We start from the raw sequence: 17,135 nt of genomic DNA, 5'->3' as shown, positions 1-17,135 counted from the left end.
ATAAGAATTTTTTTTTTTTTTTGGGATGAAGTCTCACTTTGTTCCCCAGGCTGGAATGCAGTGGAACAATCTCCACTCACTGCAATCTCCACCTCCCAGGTTCAAGTGATTCTCCTGCCTCAGCCTCCCGAGTAGCTGGGATCACAGGCATGCACCACCAAGCTCAGCTAATTTTGTGTATTTTTTTTTTTTGTAGAGATGAAGTTTCGTCATGTTGTCCAGGCTGGTGTCAAACTCCTGACTTCAGGTGATCCACCCACCTTGGCCTCCCAAAGTGCTGGGATTACGGACGTGAGCCACCACACCCGCCCTTGAAATACTGTTTCTAAAAGGTATATGGAAGAACAATAGGCAAGGATAATCAAGACCCAGCTGATAAAAAAGGTGGAAGAACTTGCCCTAATGAATATCAAGATTAAAACTATAGTAATTAAGATGCTGTTGCATTGTACACAGACAACTAGACTATTGGTACAAAATAGTCTGGAAATAGTCACGTGTATTAGTCTGTTCTTGAGTTGTTATAAAGAAATACCTGGCTGGTCATGGTGACTCATGCATGTAATCCCAGCACTTTGGGAGGTGATCCACCCACCTCGGCCTCTGAAGTGCTGGGATTACAGGCATGAGCCACTGCACCCCGCAAGATCTCATTTTACAGTAATGTTACATGCATCCGTATAAGAGACCACCTGAGCAGGCTTAGTGTGAGCAACAAGGCTGTTTATTCACTAGGGTGCAAGTGGGCTGAGTTGGAGAAAGGAGTCAGTGAAGATGGTGGGATTATCATTGGTTCTTATAGGTTTGGGATAGGCGGTGGAGTTAGGAGCGACTTTTTTTGTGGGCAGGGGATGGATGTTATGAAGTACATTCTCAAGAGTGGGGAGGATGTTACAAAGTACATTCACAAGGGCGGGGAGGATGTCTTGTCCCAAAGGCAGGGAGGAATGTTACAAAGTGCATTCACAAGGGCGGGGAGGATGTTACAAAGTACATTCACAAGGGCGCGGAGGGTGTATTGTCAAAGGGTTGGGAGGAATGTTACAAAGTACATTCAGAAGAGCAGGGAGGGTGTTGCAAATTACATTCACAAGGGTGGGGAGGAATGTTACAATGTACATTCACAGGACAAGGAATATCACAAAGTACATTATCACAAGGGCGGGGGAATGTCACAATGGTTTGACCATGGTGCGGCCAGCTCAGAGGACCTTACATTCCTGTTTTTTAATGTTAATAAGAAATAAAAATAATAAATAAAATAAGAATAGTGAAAACTTGGGGTGAAATTTTGGGGCTGTATGGAGGAGTGATGGGTGACGTTTCTCAGGGCTGCTTTGAGCAGGATTAGCGGTGGTGTGGGAACCTAAAGTGGGAGAGATTAGACTGAAGTAAGATTTTGGGGTAAGGGGTGATATTGTGGGGTTGTTAAAAGCAGCATTTGTTGTATAGAGTGATTAGTGATAGCCTGGATGCAGTTTTGTAGGAATTGAGAGATTAATCAGAAGACACAAGACCTCAATAAGAGAAGGAGGAAGACAGGTATTAGAGAACTAACGATTGGAAGACGCCAGGATACCCAGTTAGAGAGTGGCCAGGTGGGTCCAGCATAATTAGTTGCCTGACTAGCGAGGTTTTGAGCTCTGTTTTTGAGTTTTTTGACGTCATCATATACTAGGCCAGACTGATTAAAGTAAAACAAACACTCTTCATTAAGAAATATGCAGAGTCCTCCTTTTTCAGCAGTGAGTAAATCGAGGCCTTGGCAGTTCTGGAGGACAACTGCAGCTAAAGTGTCAACCTGGGCTTGGAGGACAGATAAAGATTGTGATATATCTGTAATGCTAAACAGAGAAGTCATTAGAGAGGCTGCAGAATGGTGTGACAGAGGTTGAGATAGCTGCTATTCCAGTTCTAAGTGCAATAGTGAAGGCAGAAATTCCTAGACCCACAAGTAAAGGGATTAATGGGATGACTCTTTTTTGTCATGTTGGTGTCATGAGGGGGACAGGCAGTTGTTCGTTCCCATTTGCAAACTGGATTTTGGGGGTAAGAAAGACTAGAGTACATGTGCCCATCCAGTTGGCAGGTGTACGTGGAAGAACCACAGAAAAATAAGAGACCTTGTGTTAGGCATAACTGGAAATGTAAAGTGAAAAGGTGAGAGGGTGTAGTGAAAGAGGAGTCCTGCACCCAAAATCCTAGAGATCCAGCAAGGGCAGCAGCCATTAGAGGTTGTAATGGGGATTGATGGTGCAACTGCGTAGAGGGAAGGTTCAGTTCTCATGGTGTATAAGAAAGCACATAGTATCTGTGAGTAGTCTTTCACTACTATTCATGGGGCTGGGTATAAGCAAGCAAGAGGAGGGGTCAGGAGGAGAGTCAAATGAGCAGGGCGAGGGTAGCCAAAGATGGAGTGAGATGCAGGGTAGGTGTCTTCCTAAGCATTAGTGACTGCCAATGTTTTTTAGTTTGTCAGTAATGATAGAGAGCTTATCAGTAATGTGAAGTTGGAATGCTCCCATCTGTTTGGTAGTGTGTGTGGCTTGGTTCTGGAGATAAAGAGTAAAGGAACATTTGGATGGTGGAAGGTTTCCTAAAGGGATTCCAGTAGGCTGTTTTTGGGAGAAGCATAAAGGAGCGGCTACAGGGATAGTTGTTTGTGTGGTTAGGGGTCCAAATATGGGGGGGAGTGGAATTGACATAAAGAGAAAGGTGCTGTAAGCAGATGCGGAGAAGTGTGGCCGCTTTTTAATGCAAAATCTCTGGGGAGTTCTCACCAAATCTGTCTAGAAAGTAAAGAAGTTCCTCAGGTGGGTAAAGACAAGGGCTATTAAAGAAGGTTCAGAGGTGCAGGGAGACAGGAGAGGTAGCTCAGTCAGCCTGTAGAGCGGGGACGGCTGCATAAGAGCAGGAAGAAAGGGAAATGCATAGCCAACAATTTTTTACTAGAGAAGGATTGGAGGCAGTGAGGAGAGAGTGGGTGAGATTGATACTATGCTGGAGGTAACTAGGGAGAGGTAGAGAGTGACTGGAGAATAGGGGCAAGGATAAGAGTGAGTAGAAAAGTAAAAAAAAAAAAAAAAAAAAGAAGGACTTATCAGGATAGGAGAATTGGAATGTATCTTGCCACTGAAGATATTATATCCACTGCAAGAGAGTTAAGGGTGGCTATTTGAAGTAAAACCAGGAGATATCAGTTATGGTGATTTGGAGGAAAAGTGTAAACTGGTAAACTGGCAGCGTAAACAAGGGCAGGGCATTTACGAGTAGTTGAGAATGATGAATAGGTGTATGACTAGACAGAAGATAATAGGGATGACAAGTCTTGGGGGCACAGTCCAAGTAGTGGGGATGACTTCATAAAGCCCTGTTGCAAAAAGTAGGGTAAGGACGAATAGACCTAATAGAATGAAGGGATGTATTAGGTTTATAAGGGCTATTACTGTTCTTCAGAAATGCGAGTGAGTTTAAGGGAAGTAGGGGAGAGTACTTGCGACTTCCAGGAGGAAGAAGAGAGATCAGGCTGGCTGGCTGACAGACACAGCTTTATTCTGGAATGGTGAACCCAATGGGGAGGGTCCTGCAGGTGGACGGGAGTTGGGGTACTATAGATGACCAAGCAGTCCATCGCGGTTGTAGAGTTTGAGGGATCAGATTCTTAACAACAACTGATCATCCAGCTAGGGTGTCTTCATATGGCTGGGAATCTGGAGTAGGCAAGAGAAGATTAGCAGCCTGGTGAATTTCCTGTCTAGCCTGCTGGAGGACTGGAAGATAGTCGCCTAGAGGGCTGGTGTCTGGCACAAGGTGGGGGCCCAGCAAGAAGGTATGTCCATATAGTCAAATAGACTATACCCTGTAGCTTCTCGAGGACAAGCTGTAATTCTAAGGAGGGCAAACAGTAAAAGTACTGTCCAGTCTTTTTTAAGTTGAAGGCTGAGCTTAGTGAGGTATGTTTTTAAAAGACCATTAGTTCTACCAAAACAGAGATATAGACCAATGGAACAAAATAGAGCCCTTGGAAATAATACCACACATCTACAACCATCTGATCTTTGACAAACCTGACAAAAACAAGAAATGGGGAAAGGATTCCCTATTTAATAAATGGTGCCAGTTAAACTGGCTAGCCATATGTAGAAAGCTGAAACTGGATCCCTTCCTTACACCTTATACAAAAATCAGTCCGAGATGGATTAAAGACTTAAATATTAGTCCTAAAACCATAAAAACCCTAGAAGAAAACCTAGGCAATACCATTCAGGACATAGGCATGGGCTAGGACTTCATGACTAAAACACTGAAAGCAATGGCAACGAAAGCCAAAATTGACAAATGCAATCTAATTAAACTAAAGAGCTTCTGCACAGCAAAAGAAACTACCATCAGAGTGAACAGGCAACCTACAGAATGGGAGAAAATTTTTACAATCTACCCCTCTGACAAAGGGCTAATATCCAGAATCTACAAAGAACTTAAACAAATTTACAAGAAAAAATCAAACAACCCCATCAAAAAGTGGATGAAGGATATGAACAGACACTTCTCAAAAGGAGACATTTGTGCAGCCAACAGACACATGGAAAAATGCTTATCATCACTGGCTATCAGAGAAATGCAAATCAAAACCACAATGAGATACCATCTCACACCAGTTAGAATGGTGATCATTAAAAAGTCAGGAAACAACAGGTGCTGGAGGGGATGTAGAGAAATAGGACCGCTTTTACACTGTTGGTGGGAGTGTAAACTAGTTCAACCATTGTGGAAGTCAGTGTGGCAATTCCTCAAGGATCTAGAACTAGAAATACCATTTGACCCAGCCATCCTGTTACTGGGCATATACCCAAAGGATTATAAATCATGCTGCTATAAAGACACATGCACACGTATGTTTATTGCAGCACTATTCACAATAGCAAAGACTTGGAACCAACCCAAATGTCCATCAGTGATAGACTGGATTAAGAAAATGTGGCACATATACACCATGGAATACTATGCAGCCATAAAAAAGGATGAGTTCTTCTCCTTTATAGGGACATGGATGAAGCTGGAAACCACCATTCTGAGCAAACTATCGCAAGGACAGAAAACCAAACACGACATGTTCTCACTCATAGGTGGGAATTGAACAATGAGAACACATGGACACAGGGTGGGGAACATCACACACTGGGGCCTGCTGGGGGAGGGGGGAGGGATAGCATTAGGAGACATACCTAATGTAAATGACGAGTTGACGGGTGCAGCAAACCAACATGGCACATGTATACATATGTAACAAACCTGCACATTGTGCACATGTACCCTAGAACCTAACGTAACAATAATAATAATAATAATAATAATAATAATAATAATAATAATAAGACTGTTAGTTCTTTCTACCTTTCCCAAATATTGAGGACGGTAGGGGCATGAAGCTTCCACTGGATGCCAAGGGCCTGGGAGACTGCTTGAGTGATCTGACTAATGAAGGCCAGTCTGTTATTGGACTGTATAGAGGTGGCAAGGCCAAACCAAGGAATTATATCTGACAGGAGGGAAGAAATGACTGTGGTGGCCTTCTCAGACCTTGTGGGAAAGGCCTCTATCCATCCAGTGAATGTATCTACCCAGACCAAAAGGTATCTTAGTTTTTTGACTTGGGGCATATTGGTAAAGTCAATCTGATAGTCTTGGGTCGGGGGCAAATCCTCGAGCTTTTTGTGTAGGAAAGGGAGGGGGCCTGAGATATCCCTGAGGGGTGGTAGAGTAGCAGATGGAACACCGAGAAGTAATTTCCTTGAGGATGGATTTCCATGATGGAAAAGAAATGAGAGGTTCTAAGAGATGGGCCATTGGCTTGTAACCCACATGGAAGAGGTTATGAAAGGGTGATAAGATAGAATGAGCCTGTGAAGCAGGAAGGAGGAATTTTCCTTGATCCAAGAACCATTTGCCTTGAGTAGGAAGGGATTGATAGGTAATAGTTTCAGTGGGAGAATAGGTGGAAGTGATAGATGAGAAGGAAAAAAAATGGCCATGAGGGACAGCTGTGGGAATACTAGCTGCTTCTTTTGCTGCATTATCAGCATAAGCGTTGCCTCGAGCAATGGGATCTGGTAACCTCTGAGGCCCCTTGCAGTGAATGACTCTGGCTTCCTTGGGCAGTAGAGCAGCCTTAAGGAGGATTTTTATTAAGGAAGCATTGATGATGGAGGACCCTTGTGTAGTGAGAAAACCTCTTTCTGCCCATATAACTGCATGGTAATGTACGATGTGGAAGGCATACTTGGAATCAGTGTAGATATTGACACATAGTCCCTTTACAAGGGTGAGATCCCGGGTTAAAGCAATGAGTTTGGCTTGTTGAGAGGTAATGGAAGGGTGCAGGGCAGTAGCTTCAGTAACCGATGTGGAAGACACCACAACATATCCTGCCCTTGCCGGTGACTGACGATTTGGCCTTGAAGAACTACCATCAATAAACCAAGTGTGGTCTGGATTAGGAACAGGAAAGAGGGAAATATGGGGAAATGTGGAGGATGCCATATGGATTGAGAGATACAGTTATGAGGTTCAGGTTTGATGCTAGGTATAAGGTGAACAGCTGGGTTGAAGTCTGTGCCAGGAACAATGGTAACTGTGAGAGTTTCAATGAATAGTAAGTAAGAGTTGGAGGAGTCTGGAGGCAGAAAGTACATGCGCCAAGTGTGAGGAGGAAAATAGATTTTGAAAGTTATGAGAGCTGTAGAGAGTAAGTGGGGCATGGTTTATGATCTTGAGGGCCTCTAGAAGTATTGAAGCAGCAGCTGCCACCACACGTAGACATGAGGGCCAGCCTAGAACTTTGAAGTTAAGTTGTTTGGATAGGAAGGCTACAGGTCGTGGGCCTGGTTCCTGTGTAAGAACTCCAACCACACAGCCTTGTATTTCAGCCGTATATAAGAAGGATTGGGACAAACTAGGGAGTGCTAATGTGGGAGCTGTTTCTAGGACTGTCTTTAAGGAATGAAAAGAAGAGTGGGGAAAGGACTTAGGGTTTGTGGGGTCAGTCAGGTTTCCCTTTGTGAGTTTATATAGGGGTTTAGTTAGGATGGCAAAACCTGGTATCCAAAGGCAAAGGTATCCAACCATGCCTAGGAAGGACAGGAGTTGTTGCTTTGCAGAAGGGGTTGGGGTTTCGGAGATTAGCCAGACACGGTTATCAGGGAGACCACGTGTGTTTTGATGAAGGACTATGCCGAGATAGGTAACAGATGGGAAGGAAATTGGGCTTCAGATGGGGATACGTGATACTCCTTTGAGAATAGATGTTGAAGGAGCAGGAGGGTATCCTGTTGGGAAGATTCGTAAGAGGAGTTGCAGAGGAGAAGGTCATCCATATATTGAATAAGGTGAAAAACAGATGGACAGAAAGAAAGTAGATCATGAGAAAGAGCTTAACTAAAGTAATGGGGGTTATCTGTGAAGCCTTGCAGCAGTACAGTCCAGGTGAGTTGCTGAGATTGGTGGGTGTCACGGTCAGTCCATGTGAAAGTGAAAGGAGATTGGGATGAGGGGTGCAAAGGAATAGTGAAGAGGCATCTTTGAGGTCAAGGATGGAATAATAAGTTGTGGAGGGAGGTATTGAGTATAGGAGAGTATATGTGTTTGGCACTACAGGATGGATTTGGTTAATAAAGCAAAGATCCTGAACCAACCTGTAAGATTTGTCCAGTTTCTGGACACGTATGATAGGGGAGTTGTAAGGAGAATTTGTAGGCTTTAAAAGGCCATGCTGTAACAGGCGAGTGATAACAGGCTTTAGTCCTCTTAAAGCCTATTGTGGGATGGGGTACTGGTGTTGAGTGGGGTAAGGGTGATTAGGTTTTAATGGGATGGTAAATGGTGCCTGATCAGTCACCAAGGAGGGAGTAGAAGTATCCCACACTTGAGGATTAAGGTAGGAAGACACAAACGGAGGATTCAAAAGAGGTCTTGAATGGGGCAAAAGGGCAGCAATGAGGTGTGACTGAGGTCCAGAAATAGTCAGGGAAGCAGATAATTTGATTAAAATGTCTCAGCCTAATAAGGGAACTGGGCAGGTGGGGATAACTAAAAAAGAGTGCATAAAAGAATGTTGTCCAAGTTGGCACCAGAGTTGGGGAGTTTTAAGGGGTCTGGAAGCCTGGCCATCAATAACCACAACGGTTACGGGGACAAGGGAAACAGGCCCTTGAAAAGAAAGTAGTGTTGTGTGGGTAGCCCCCATATCAATTAAACAGGGGATGGACTTACCCTCCACTGTAAGAGTTACCCGAAGCTCGGCATCCGTGATGGTCTTGGGGGCTTCCAAGGCGACTGGGCAGCATCAGTCTTCGGCCACTAAGTCGAGGAGATCTGGGAAGGAGTCCGCCAAGGAAAGTTGGGTTTGAGCTCCAGGAGCTTTAGGAATGGTGGCGATGTGAGTCGGACAGTCCAACTTCCAGTGGGGGCCCACACAGAGAGGGCATGGCTTAGGAGGAAACCCGGGCTGCGGGCTTTCCGAGGCCCAGTGACCAGGCTTTTGGCATTTGAAGCAAGGTCCACGAGGAGGTTTTGAAGGAGCCCCTGGGAGCTGTGGCTTGGTTGTTCTGAAGGTTTTGTATGCTGGAGATGTGGTTGTGGGTTGTCTTACAGTGGAGGCAACTAGCTGTAACTCAGAGATACGTTGCTGTTTGGCCACTTCTTCTCTGTTATTGAACACCTTGAAGGTGAGGTTGATTAAATCCTGTTGTGGGGTTTGAGGGCCAGAATCCAAATTTGGAGATTTTTTCTAATGTCAGGAGCAGGTTGGGTGATAAAATGCATATTAAGGATAAGGTGGCCTTCTGGCCCCTCTTGGTCTAGTGCTGTAAAGTGTCTAAGGGTAGCTGCTAAGCGGGCAATGAACTGGGCTGGGTTTTCAACTTTACCTTGGGTAGTTACCTTTAGGTTGTCATAATTAACAGCGCTGTATGCTGCCTTTTTCAGCCCCTCGACTAGGCAGGAGACCATGTAATCTCGCCTAGCTATACCTGGGGAGTCTGTCTGGTATTGCCAATGGGGATACTCTCGGGCAACTGCCCTGGTGCCCTCTTGGAGGCCTGGCTCATGAAGCCAGTGGGTGTCTGTGTAGGACTGGGCTAGAAAATAAACTCTTTCTTGTTCGTCTGGGGAGGGGGTAAAGGTCAGGATGACATTTAAGTCACGCCAGGTTAAGTTGTAGGACTGAGTTAGATATTGGAATTCCTGTATATATTTATTGGGGTCCTATGAGAAAGAGCCTAAATGCTGACTGATTTGGGAAAGGTCTAATAGAAAAAAAGGCACATGTACTCACTCTGACTATGCCTTCAGCTCCGGCCACCTCTCTAAGAGGAAATTGTTGGGCAGGTGGGGGAGAGCTAGTCACAGAATGAAACTATAAGCCAGACTGGGTGTGAGGAGGGGAGGTAATAGAAGGGTTATAGGGTGGGAGAGCAGAGGCTGTGGAAGAATTGGGACCTGATTCACCCTGGCAAGGAGCAGCTGGGGGAGGAGAGAGGTCAGAGGGGTCACTGGGAAAGGAGGATTCAGAGGACTCTGAGCTTGGGGGTCGAGACCGAAGAAGCAGACAGGAGAGAAAAGAAGGAAAATCTGGGATGAGTTGCATTGGTGGTAGAAACTAGGGAGGGAGCAAAACGTAAAAAATGCCTGGACGTAAGCCACCTCAGATCATTTGCACAATTTTCGACAAAAATTACTGAGGTCTTGTAGGATAGACAAATTGAAAGTGCCATTCTCTGGCCACTTGGAACTATTGTCGAGCTTGTATTGGGGCCAAGCAATATTACAGAAGAAAATAAGACATTTAGCTTTTATGTCAGGTGTTAGTCAAAGGGGTTTTAGGTTTTTAAGAACACAGGCTAAGGGGGAAGAGGTAAGAATGGATGATGGAAGGTTGCGCATAGTGGAGAAGGTAAGTTTAAAGAGGAAGGTAGAGACACGGAGAAATGGAGGTGGGCAGCTACCAGTCTTCCAGTAGGCATCCCTGACTGAGTCCTAGGCTGTAATGTGGGTGAGCTGCCAAAGCAGCCATCCCTGCAATTGACCTGCCACCAAGGGAATGTTGGTGAATGATCAAGGCAGGCGTCCCCACGGTGATCAGACACCAAGGGAAGACTATCTTCCCAAGTCTGTGACCAACGTCAGAGTTTTTGAATGCACGGATAAAGTGTGTCTCCTTTTTGTCTCTACCAGGAAAGGAGAGAAACTGAAATTGAAAGAGAGATTGAAGGGAGGTGAGAGAGGTTAAGTAGTGAGTGAAAAAACTGCTGACCCAAGTGCCAAAAACCACTTACTTATTTGAAATTGGTGAGATGGTCCTTGGGCTGGTTGGTCTGATGACCCGAGTTCATAGGTGGATCTCCTCATGCAGGGAGCTTGAGGACAGGGGACACATCTCCTGAAGGAGTTCCCCTGTCCTGGGTTTTTGGGACCAAATGTTATGTGCGACCATATAAGAGACCGCCTAAGCAGGCTTAGTGTGAGCAACAAGGCTGTTTATTCACTTGGCTGCAAGTGGGCTGAGTCTGAGAAAGGAGTCAGCGAAGGGTGGTGGGATTATCATTGGTTCTTATAGGTTTGGGATAGGCTGTGGAGTTAGGAGCAATTGTTTTGCCGGCAAGGGATGGTTGTTACAAAGTACATTCTTAAGGGCAGGGAGGATGTTACAAAGTACATTCACAAGGGTGGGAAGGATGTCACAAAGTACATTCACAAGGGCTGGGAGGGTGTATTGTCACACGGGTGGTGAGGAATTTTACAAAGTACATTCACAAGGTTGGGGAATATCACAAAGTACATTATCACAAGGGCGGGTGAATGTCATGCTAGCTTGACCATGGTGTGGCCAGCTCAGAGGACATTACAAGTAACACTAAAGGGGCAATAAGAATACCAGTTTTTCCTGTTCTGGTATCACTTGGCCTAGACTTAGTGCAGCTAAAAACCCAGCCCTAGTACAGCAAGAGGGAGAACTATACTCACTCTTAGTCCAATGAATGAGTCAGAACCAAATTGGCTAAGCTGTTCAAGATTGCAATTCATGTCATAAGTTCTGGAACAGGAAAGGGGCGACCCCAGCTTCATGCATATATATACCCAGTATTTGGCAAAACCCCTCATGGGAGTTTGAAGACTGGCCTCTGTTAGACCCTCGCTCTTGGTGGTGATGTGCCAAAACCCCACAGGGTTCCTTCAGTAGGAGGGGTGCCCCCTCCCCAGGAAGTCATATCCCATTCCAGGCAAATATACTGCCAGGGTCTGGGATCTCTATGTTGGTGCCTTCGCTGGCTTATGTAGTTCTTTGTCACCTGACCCTAATGAGGTCAATGGGGACACCAGAGAGAGGGAGGGAAGTGACTGCCTGTCCATGGGGCCAAAGGGGACCAAATGGAGTCCACGGCTTACAACAGGAGCCAGTGGGGACCAAGCAACCAGTATGTCAAGTAAACATCCAAAATAAGAGGAAAAAATTATTTTTTTGAGATGGAGTTTCACTCTTGTTGCACAGGCTGGAGTGCAATGGTGCAATCTTGGCTCACTGCAACCTCCACCTCCCAGTTCAAGCTATTCTAGTGCCTCAGCCTCCCGAGTAAGTGGGATTACAGGCATGTGCCACCATGCCTGGATAATTTTTATATATTTAGTAGAGAGGGGGTTTCACCATGTTGATTAGGCTGGTCTCAAGTTCCTGACCTCAAGTGCTCCACCAGCCTTGGCCTCCCAAAGTGCTGGGATTACAGTCATGAGCCACTGTGCCTGGCCGAAAAAAAAATTTTTTTTTAGCCACTTAGAAATACAAGCCATTGTAAAGATTTTACGTAAAATTAAAAAAAGTGGGGAGAAGAAAAGGACCAATTGTCTTGAGGCTACTGCCTATAGGCATCGGACGTTTACTGCTCCCTCATTTCCTCTTATCAACCAGAGATGGAATTTAAGAACTGTGGCTTTCTGGGAGACGGAGGTTGCAGTGAGCTGAGATTGTGCCACTGCATTCCAGCCTGGGTGACAGAACGAGGATCTGTCTCAAACCAACCAAAACAAACACAAAGAACTGTGGCCTTAGGCATCTCAAAGCCTAAAATGGGGAGGTTTGAGGGGAGAAAAAAAGACTTCTGGCTGCTCTAGGCAGCTGTAAATCCAAGGTGGTGGAAATGAGTAACTTGAAACTGTAAGTACTAAAGAAACATCAAGGCTAGTAAACAGAATTCTATCCCTAGATTAGTTACTGATTTAAAAACAAGGGTGAACTGTGGTGGCTTATGCCTATAATCCCAGAGATTTGGGAGGCCAAGGTGGGAAGATGAGCATCATAGTGAGACCCCATCTCTACAAAAAGAATAAATTAGCTGAGCATGGTAATGTGTGCCTGTAGTCCCAGCTACTTGGGAGGCTGAGGTGGGAGGTTCACTTGAGTCCAGGAGGTTGAGGCTGCAGGTAGCTGTCACTGGGCCACTTCACTCTAGCCTGGGAAACAGAGTGAGACCCTGTCTCTAGAAAATAAACAAAACAAATAATAAAAGTGATAAATGGCCCTTCGTGATGGACTAATTATTGACTTAATGTTGTGGTCCCATCCATCAGGGTCTCCATACTCAATATCCAATATTATTTAGATTACTGATTCTATTCATTCAACAACAGATAAATAATTTGCTCTTGTAGATTGGTGTGATGGTTAATGCTGAGTGTCAACTTGATTGGATTCAAGGATACAAAGTATTGATCCTGGGTGTGTCTGTGAGGGTGTTGCCAAAGGAGATTAATATTTGAGTCAATGGGCTGGGAAAGGCAGACCCACCCCTAATCTGGGGGGTCACAATCTAATCAGCTGCCAGAGATGCTAGAATATAAGCAGACATAAAAATGTGAACAGAGAAACTGGCTTAGCCTCCCAGCCTACCTCTTTCTCCCATGCAGGACGCTCCTGCCCTCGAACATCAGACTTCAAGTTCTTCAGTTTTGGAACTCAGACTGGCTCTCCTCGCTCCTCAGCCTGCAGACAGCCTATTGTGGGACCTTGTGATCCTGTGAGTTAATACTTAATAAACTCCCTTTTATATATATATAATATATATATCATATATAATTATATTATATTTATATATTATATATAATATAATTATATATGATATATATAATATATATATTCCATTAGTTCTGTCCCTCTAGAGAACCCTAATACAATTGGCTAATATATCCTATTCAGTGCCTGTTTCAATAGCTTCTCAGCCACAATTTGGTTCCACCTGCAAAGAGATACTATATACTTTTTCCCATTACCCCTGGGGTACCTTAACAGGTTAGTTATCATGCACAACCTTTGCAGAGAAGATCTTGATGACATCCACACCGTTCTCCAGGAACACAGGTATGACATTACATTAATAACGTCCTCCTCCAAGGAGATTCACCGAAACACTCATTAAAAACACATAAGTCCAATAGCTCTTAGTTCTTTTTGGATTCTGGTAGCAACATATTTCTCATTTACAAGTTTTACTGATAAATTAAAATCAGTAGGCTGAGCCAGGTGCAGTGGCTCACACCTGTAATGCCAGCACTTTGAAAGGCCAAGGCAGGTGGATTACCTGAGGTCAGGAGTTCAAGACCAGCCTGGCCAACATGGTGAAACCCTGTCTCTACTAAAAAGACACACACACACAAAAAAATTAGAAAAGGCGTGGTGGCGGATGCCTGTAATCCCAGCTACATGGGAGGCTAAGGCAGGATAGCCACTTGAACCTGGGAGGCAGAGGTTGCAGTGAGCCGAGATTGTGCCATTGCACTCCAGTCTGGGCAACAGAGCAAGACTCCATCTCCAAAAAAAAAAAAAAAAAAAAAAAAAAAATCAACAGGCTGGGTGCAGTGGCTCACATCTGTAATCATAGCACTTTGGGAGCTAAGGCAAGAAGACTGCTTGAGACCAGGAGTTCAAGACCAATCTGGCCAACATAGTGAGACCCAATCTCTAAAAAAAAAAAAAAAAAAAAAAAATTTAAAATTGACAGTCCAGGTGCGGCGGGCAGTGGCTCATGTCTGTAATCCAGCACTTTAGGAGGCCAAGGTTGGTGGATCGCCTGAGGTCGGGAGTTCAAGACCAGCCTGGCCAACATGGTGAAACCCTGTCTCTACTAAAAATACAAAAATTAGCCAGGCTTGGTGGCACACACCTGTAATCCCACCTACTTGGGAGGCTGAGGCAGAAGAATCGCTTGAACCTGGGAGGCAGAGGTTGCAGTGAGCTGAAGTTGCGCCACTGCACTCCAGCCTGGGTGATAGAGCAGGACTCTCTCTCAAAAAACACATAAATTAAAATAAAACAAAATAAACTCAACAGTCATTCTTGTTCGTGACCATAAAAGAACTTCTTCATGGTTGGCCAGGTGTGGTGGCTCATGCCTGTAATCCCAGCATTTTGGGAGACAGAGGCATGAGGATCACTTGAGCCCAGGAGTTCAGGACCAGCCTGGGCAACATAGTAAGACCCCATCTCTATTAATTTTTTTTTTTGAGATGGAGTCTCGTTCTGTTACCTAGTCTGGAGTGCAGTGGCACTATCTCGGTTCACTGCAACCTCTGCCTCCCAGGTTAAAACGATTCTCCTGTCTCAGCCTTCTGAGTAGCTGGGATTACAGGCGCCTACCACCACGCCCAGCTAATGTTTATATTTTTAGTAGAGACAGGGTTTCACCATGTTGGCCAGGCTGGTCTTGAACTCCTGACCTCAGGTGATCCACCCGCCTCCACCTCCCAAAGTGCTGGGATTACAGGCATGAGCCGCCACGCCTGGCTAATTTTCTTTCTTTAAAGGACAGAATCCAAGAAACAATTTGCTTGGCCATACTTTTGGCAACTGTTTTGGCACTGGATGCCCTGGTCAAACATATGATCCCATCATCATGTTTATTATACACAACTGAGCCATTACCTAAATATTGTCCCCATAAGGTAAAAAAAAAGTCTGGAAAACTCTTGCCTGACTGATACCCAAAATATAAATCAAAACAACACATTGCCACGTATACTGAGGCCGCAATACCAGCCTCTGCAAGGCCACTCCTCATTCCCTTTGGAGTAACAGGCATTACTGATAGTAACCAAGACACACATTTCACTTCTTAAAATACAGAACGCTAGGCTCTTGAAAAAGGCATTCAACAGACGTTTTGTGTCCCTAACAGTTTCCAAATAGACATTTTAACTGAGGGATGTAATGAAGTCCTCAAACAACTCCTTTTCAAATTCCAGTCCAACAAATAAACCCCTACATAAGTTTATATTTTGCCCCAAATCTTAACCAATCTTAACAAATTTTTAATTTTGCCCCCATCTCTCAGGGATTAGAATCCAGATTGAGTGTATATGCTTTCTTTGGACTCATTAAGCAGAGATTGTCCCACAGGCCAGCCAGCTGATCATCTGATAACGGGACCCATTTATTATTCTATTTTATTATTATGATCTTTTTTTGAGACAGAGCCTCTCTCTATTGCCCAGGCTAGAGTGCAGTGGTGTGATCTCGGCTCACTGCAACCTCTTCCTCCCAGGTTCAAGCTATTCTCCTTCCTCAGCCTCCTGAGTAGCTGGGATTACAGCCGCGTGCCAACACGCCTGGCTCACTTTTGTATTTTTTAAGTAAAGACGGGGTTTCACCATGTTGGTGAGGCTGGTATCGAACTCCTGACCTCATGATCTGCCCACCTTCGCCTCCCAAAGTGCTGGGATTACAGGTGTGAGCCACCGCGCCCGGCCACAGGACCCATTTAAACTTAATTTTGTCCAGGTGCGGTGGCTCACACCTGTAATCCCAGCACTTTGGGAGGCTGAGGCAGGAGGATTGCTTGAAGCCAGGAGTTCAAGACCAGCCCAAGCAACATAATGAGACCCATCTCTACAAAAAAATTGAAAAATGAGTTGGACATGGTGGCATTCGCCTCTAGCCCCAGCTACTCAGTAGCTTAGGGAGGATCCCTTGAACCCAGGGATTCAAGGGTGCAGTGAGCTATCATTGCACGACTGCACTCCAACCTGGGTAATACAGTGAGACCATGTCTCGAAAAAACCCTCCAAACAAAAAGCAGCTAAATTTCCACCAAAAACAAAAACAAAAAAAACCCAAAAACAAAAACTGTAAGGCACAGTTGCACACCATTCTGTTTACTGTTGGTGTTATTACTACTAGTTTCTGTACTTTCACTGGTTTACACTCGGGAGGTCCTTATTAACTCAAATGGGTACTCACGTAAAATGATTCCTCAGGCTGGGCTTGATGGCTCATGCCTGTAATCCCTGCACTTTGGGAGGCCAAGGAAGGTGGATCACTTAAGGACAGGAGTTCAAGACCAGCCTGGCCAACATGGTGAAACCCTGCCTCTACTAAAAACCCAAAAATTATCCTGGCATAGCAGTGTGTGCCTCTAATCCCAGCTACTTGGGAGGCTGAGGCATTGGAATAGCTTGAACCTGGAAGGCAGAGTTTGCAGTGAGCTGAGATCCCACCACTGAGCTCCAGCCTGGGCAATAGAGTGAGACTCCATCTCAAAACAACAACAACAACAACAACAACAACAAAGGATTCCCCAGTCCCACATCCCAGATGACATCATGATATCACTCTGGCCCCCAGATTTCACTGGCTGAGATGACATTGCCTCAGAAGGCACTGCCCCAACGAAGAATTTTCCATCGGAGTTGAATTTGACCCTTGTGCTAGAAACTATACACCTCTTACCCAAAAATCTCCACCCAGTGATGCTCATGGATGGCCTTTCCTAAGGTACAAAATGGATACAATATTTTTTGGTTTTCCTCCTGAGCTCTGCTTAACCCATGATACTGTTACACTCTTAACTCTCTCCTAATGTAGACCCCTACACTTCCATGCCTAAAGAAAAATCTGAGGCTCACACCGGTAATCCCAGCACTTCGTGAGGCTGAGGCAGGTGGATTTTCTGAGGTCAGGAGTTCAAGACCAGCCTGGCCAACCTGGTGAAACCCTGTCTCTACTAAAAATACAAAAATTAGCTGGGCGTGGTGGCAGGTGCCTGCAATCCCTGCTACTTGGGAGGCTGTGGCAAGAGAATCACTTGAACCCGGGA

General features: G+C 45.0%; 1 protein-coding gene across 3 annotated transcripts in view; it reads left to right on the top strand.

Moving 5' to 3' along the window:
* The window catches only part of ZNF846 (zinc finger protein 846), an 80,937-nt gene that overhangs the window by 57,249 nt on the left and 6,553 nt on the right, over positions 1–17,135 (top strand). For 2 of the 3 annotated variants that reach the window (XM_054674044.2, XM_063801143.1), the window contains one exon: positions 197–5,320. In XM_054674044.2, coding sequence (XP_054530019.1) covers positions 197–198 — 2 coding nt within the window. In that variant the 3' untranslated portion in view covers positions 199–5,320. Of the gene's footprint in view, positions 1–196; positions 5,321–12,954; positions 13,065–17,135 lie in introns of those variants that run through there. The other variant, XR_010153694.1, reaches the window with a different exon arrangement.

This window comes from Pan troglodytes, chromosome 20 (genome assembly GCF_028858775.2).
Source record: "Pan troglodytes isolate AG18354 chromosome 20, NHGRI_mPanTro3-v2.0_pri, whole genome shotgun sequence".
Lineage (NCBI taxonomy): Eukaryota > Metazoa > Chordata > Mammalia > Primates > Hominidae > Pan > Pan troglodytes.
This window is presented reverse-complemented; position numbering and strand designations above follow the sequence as displayed.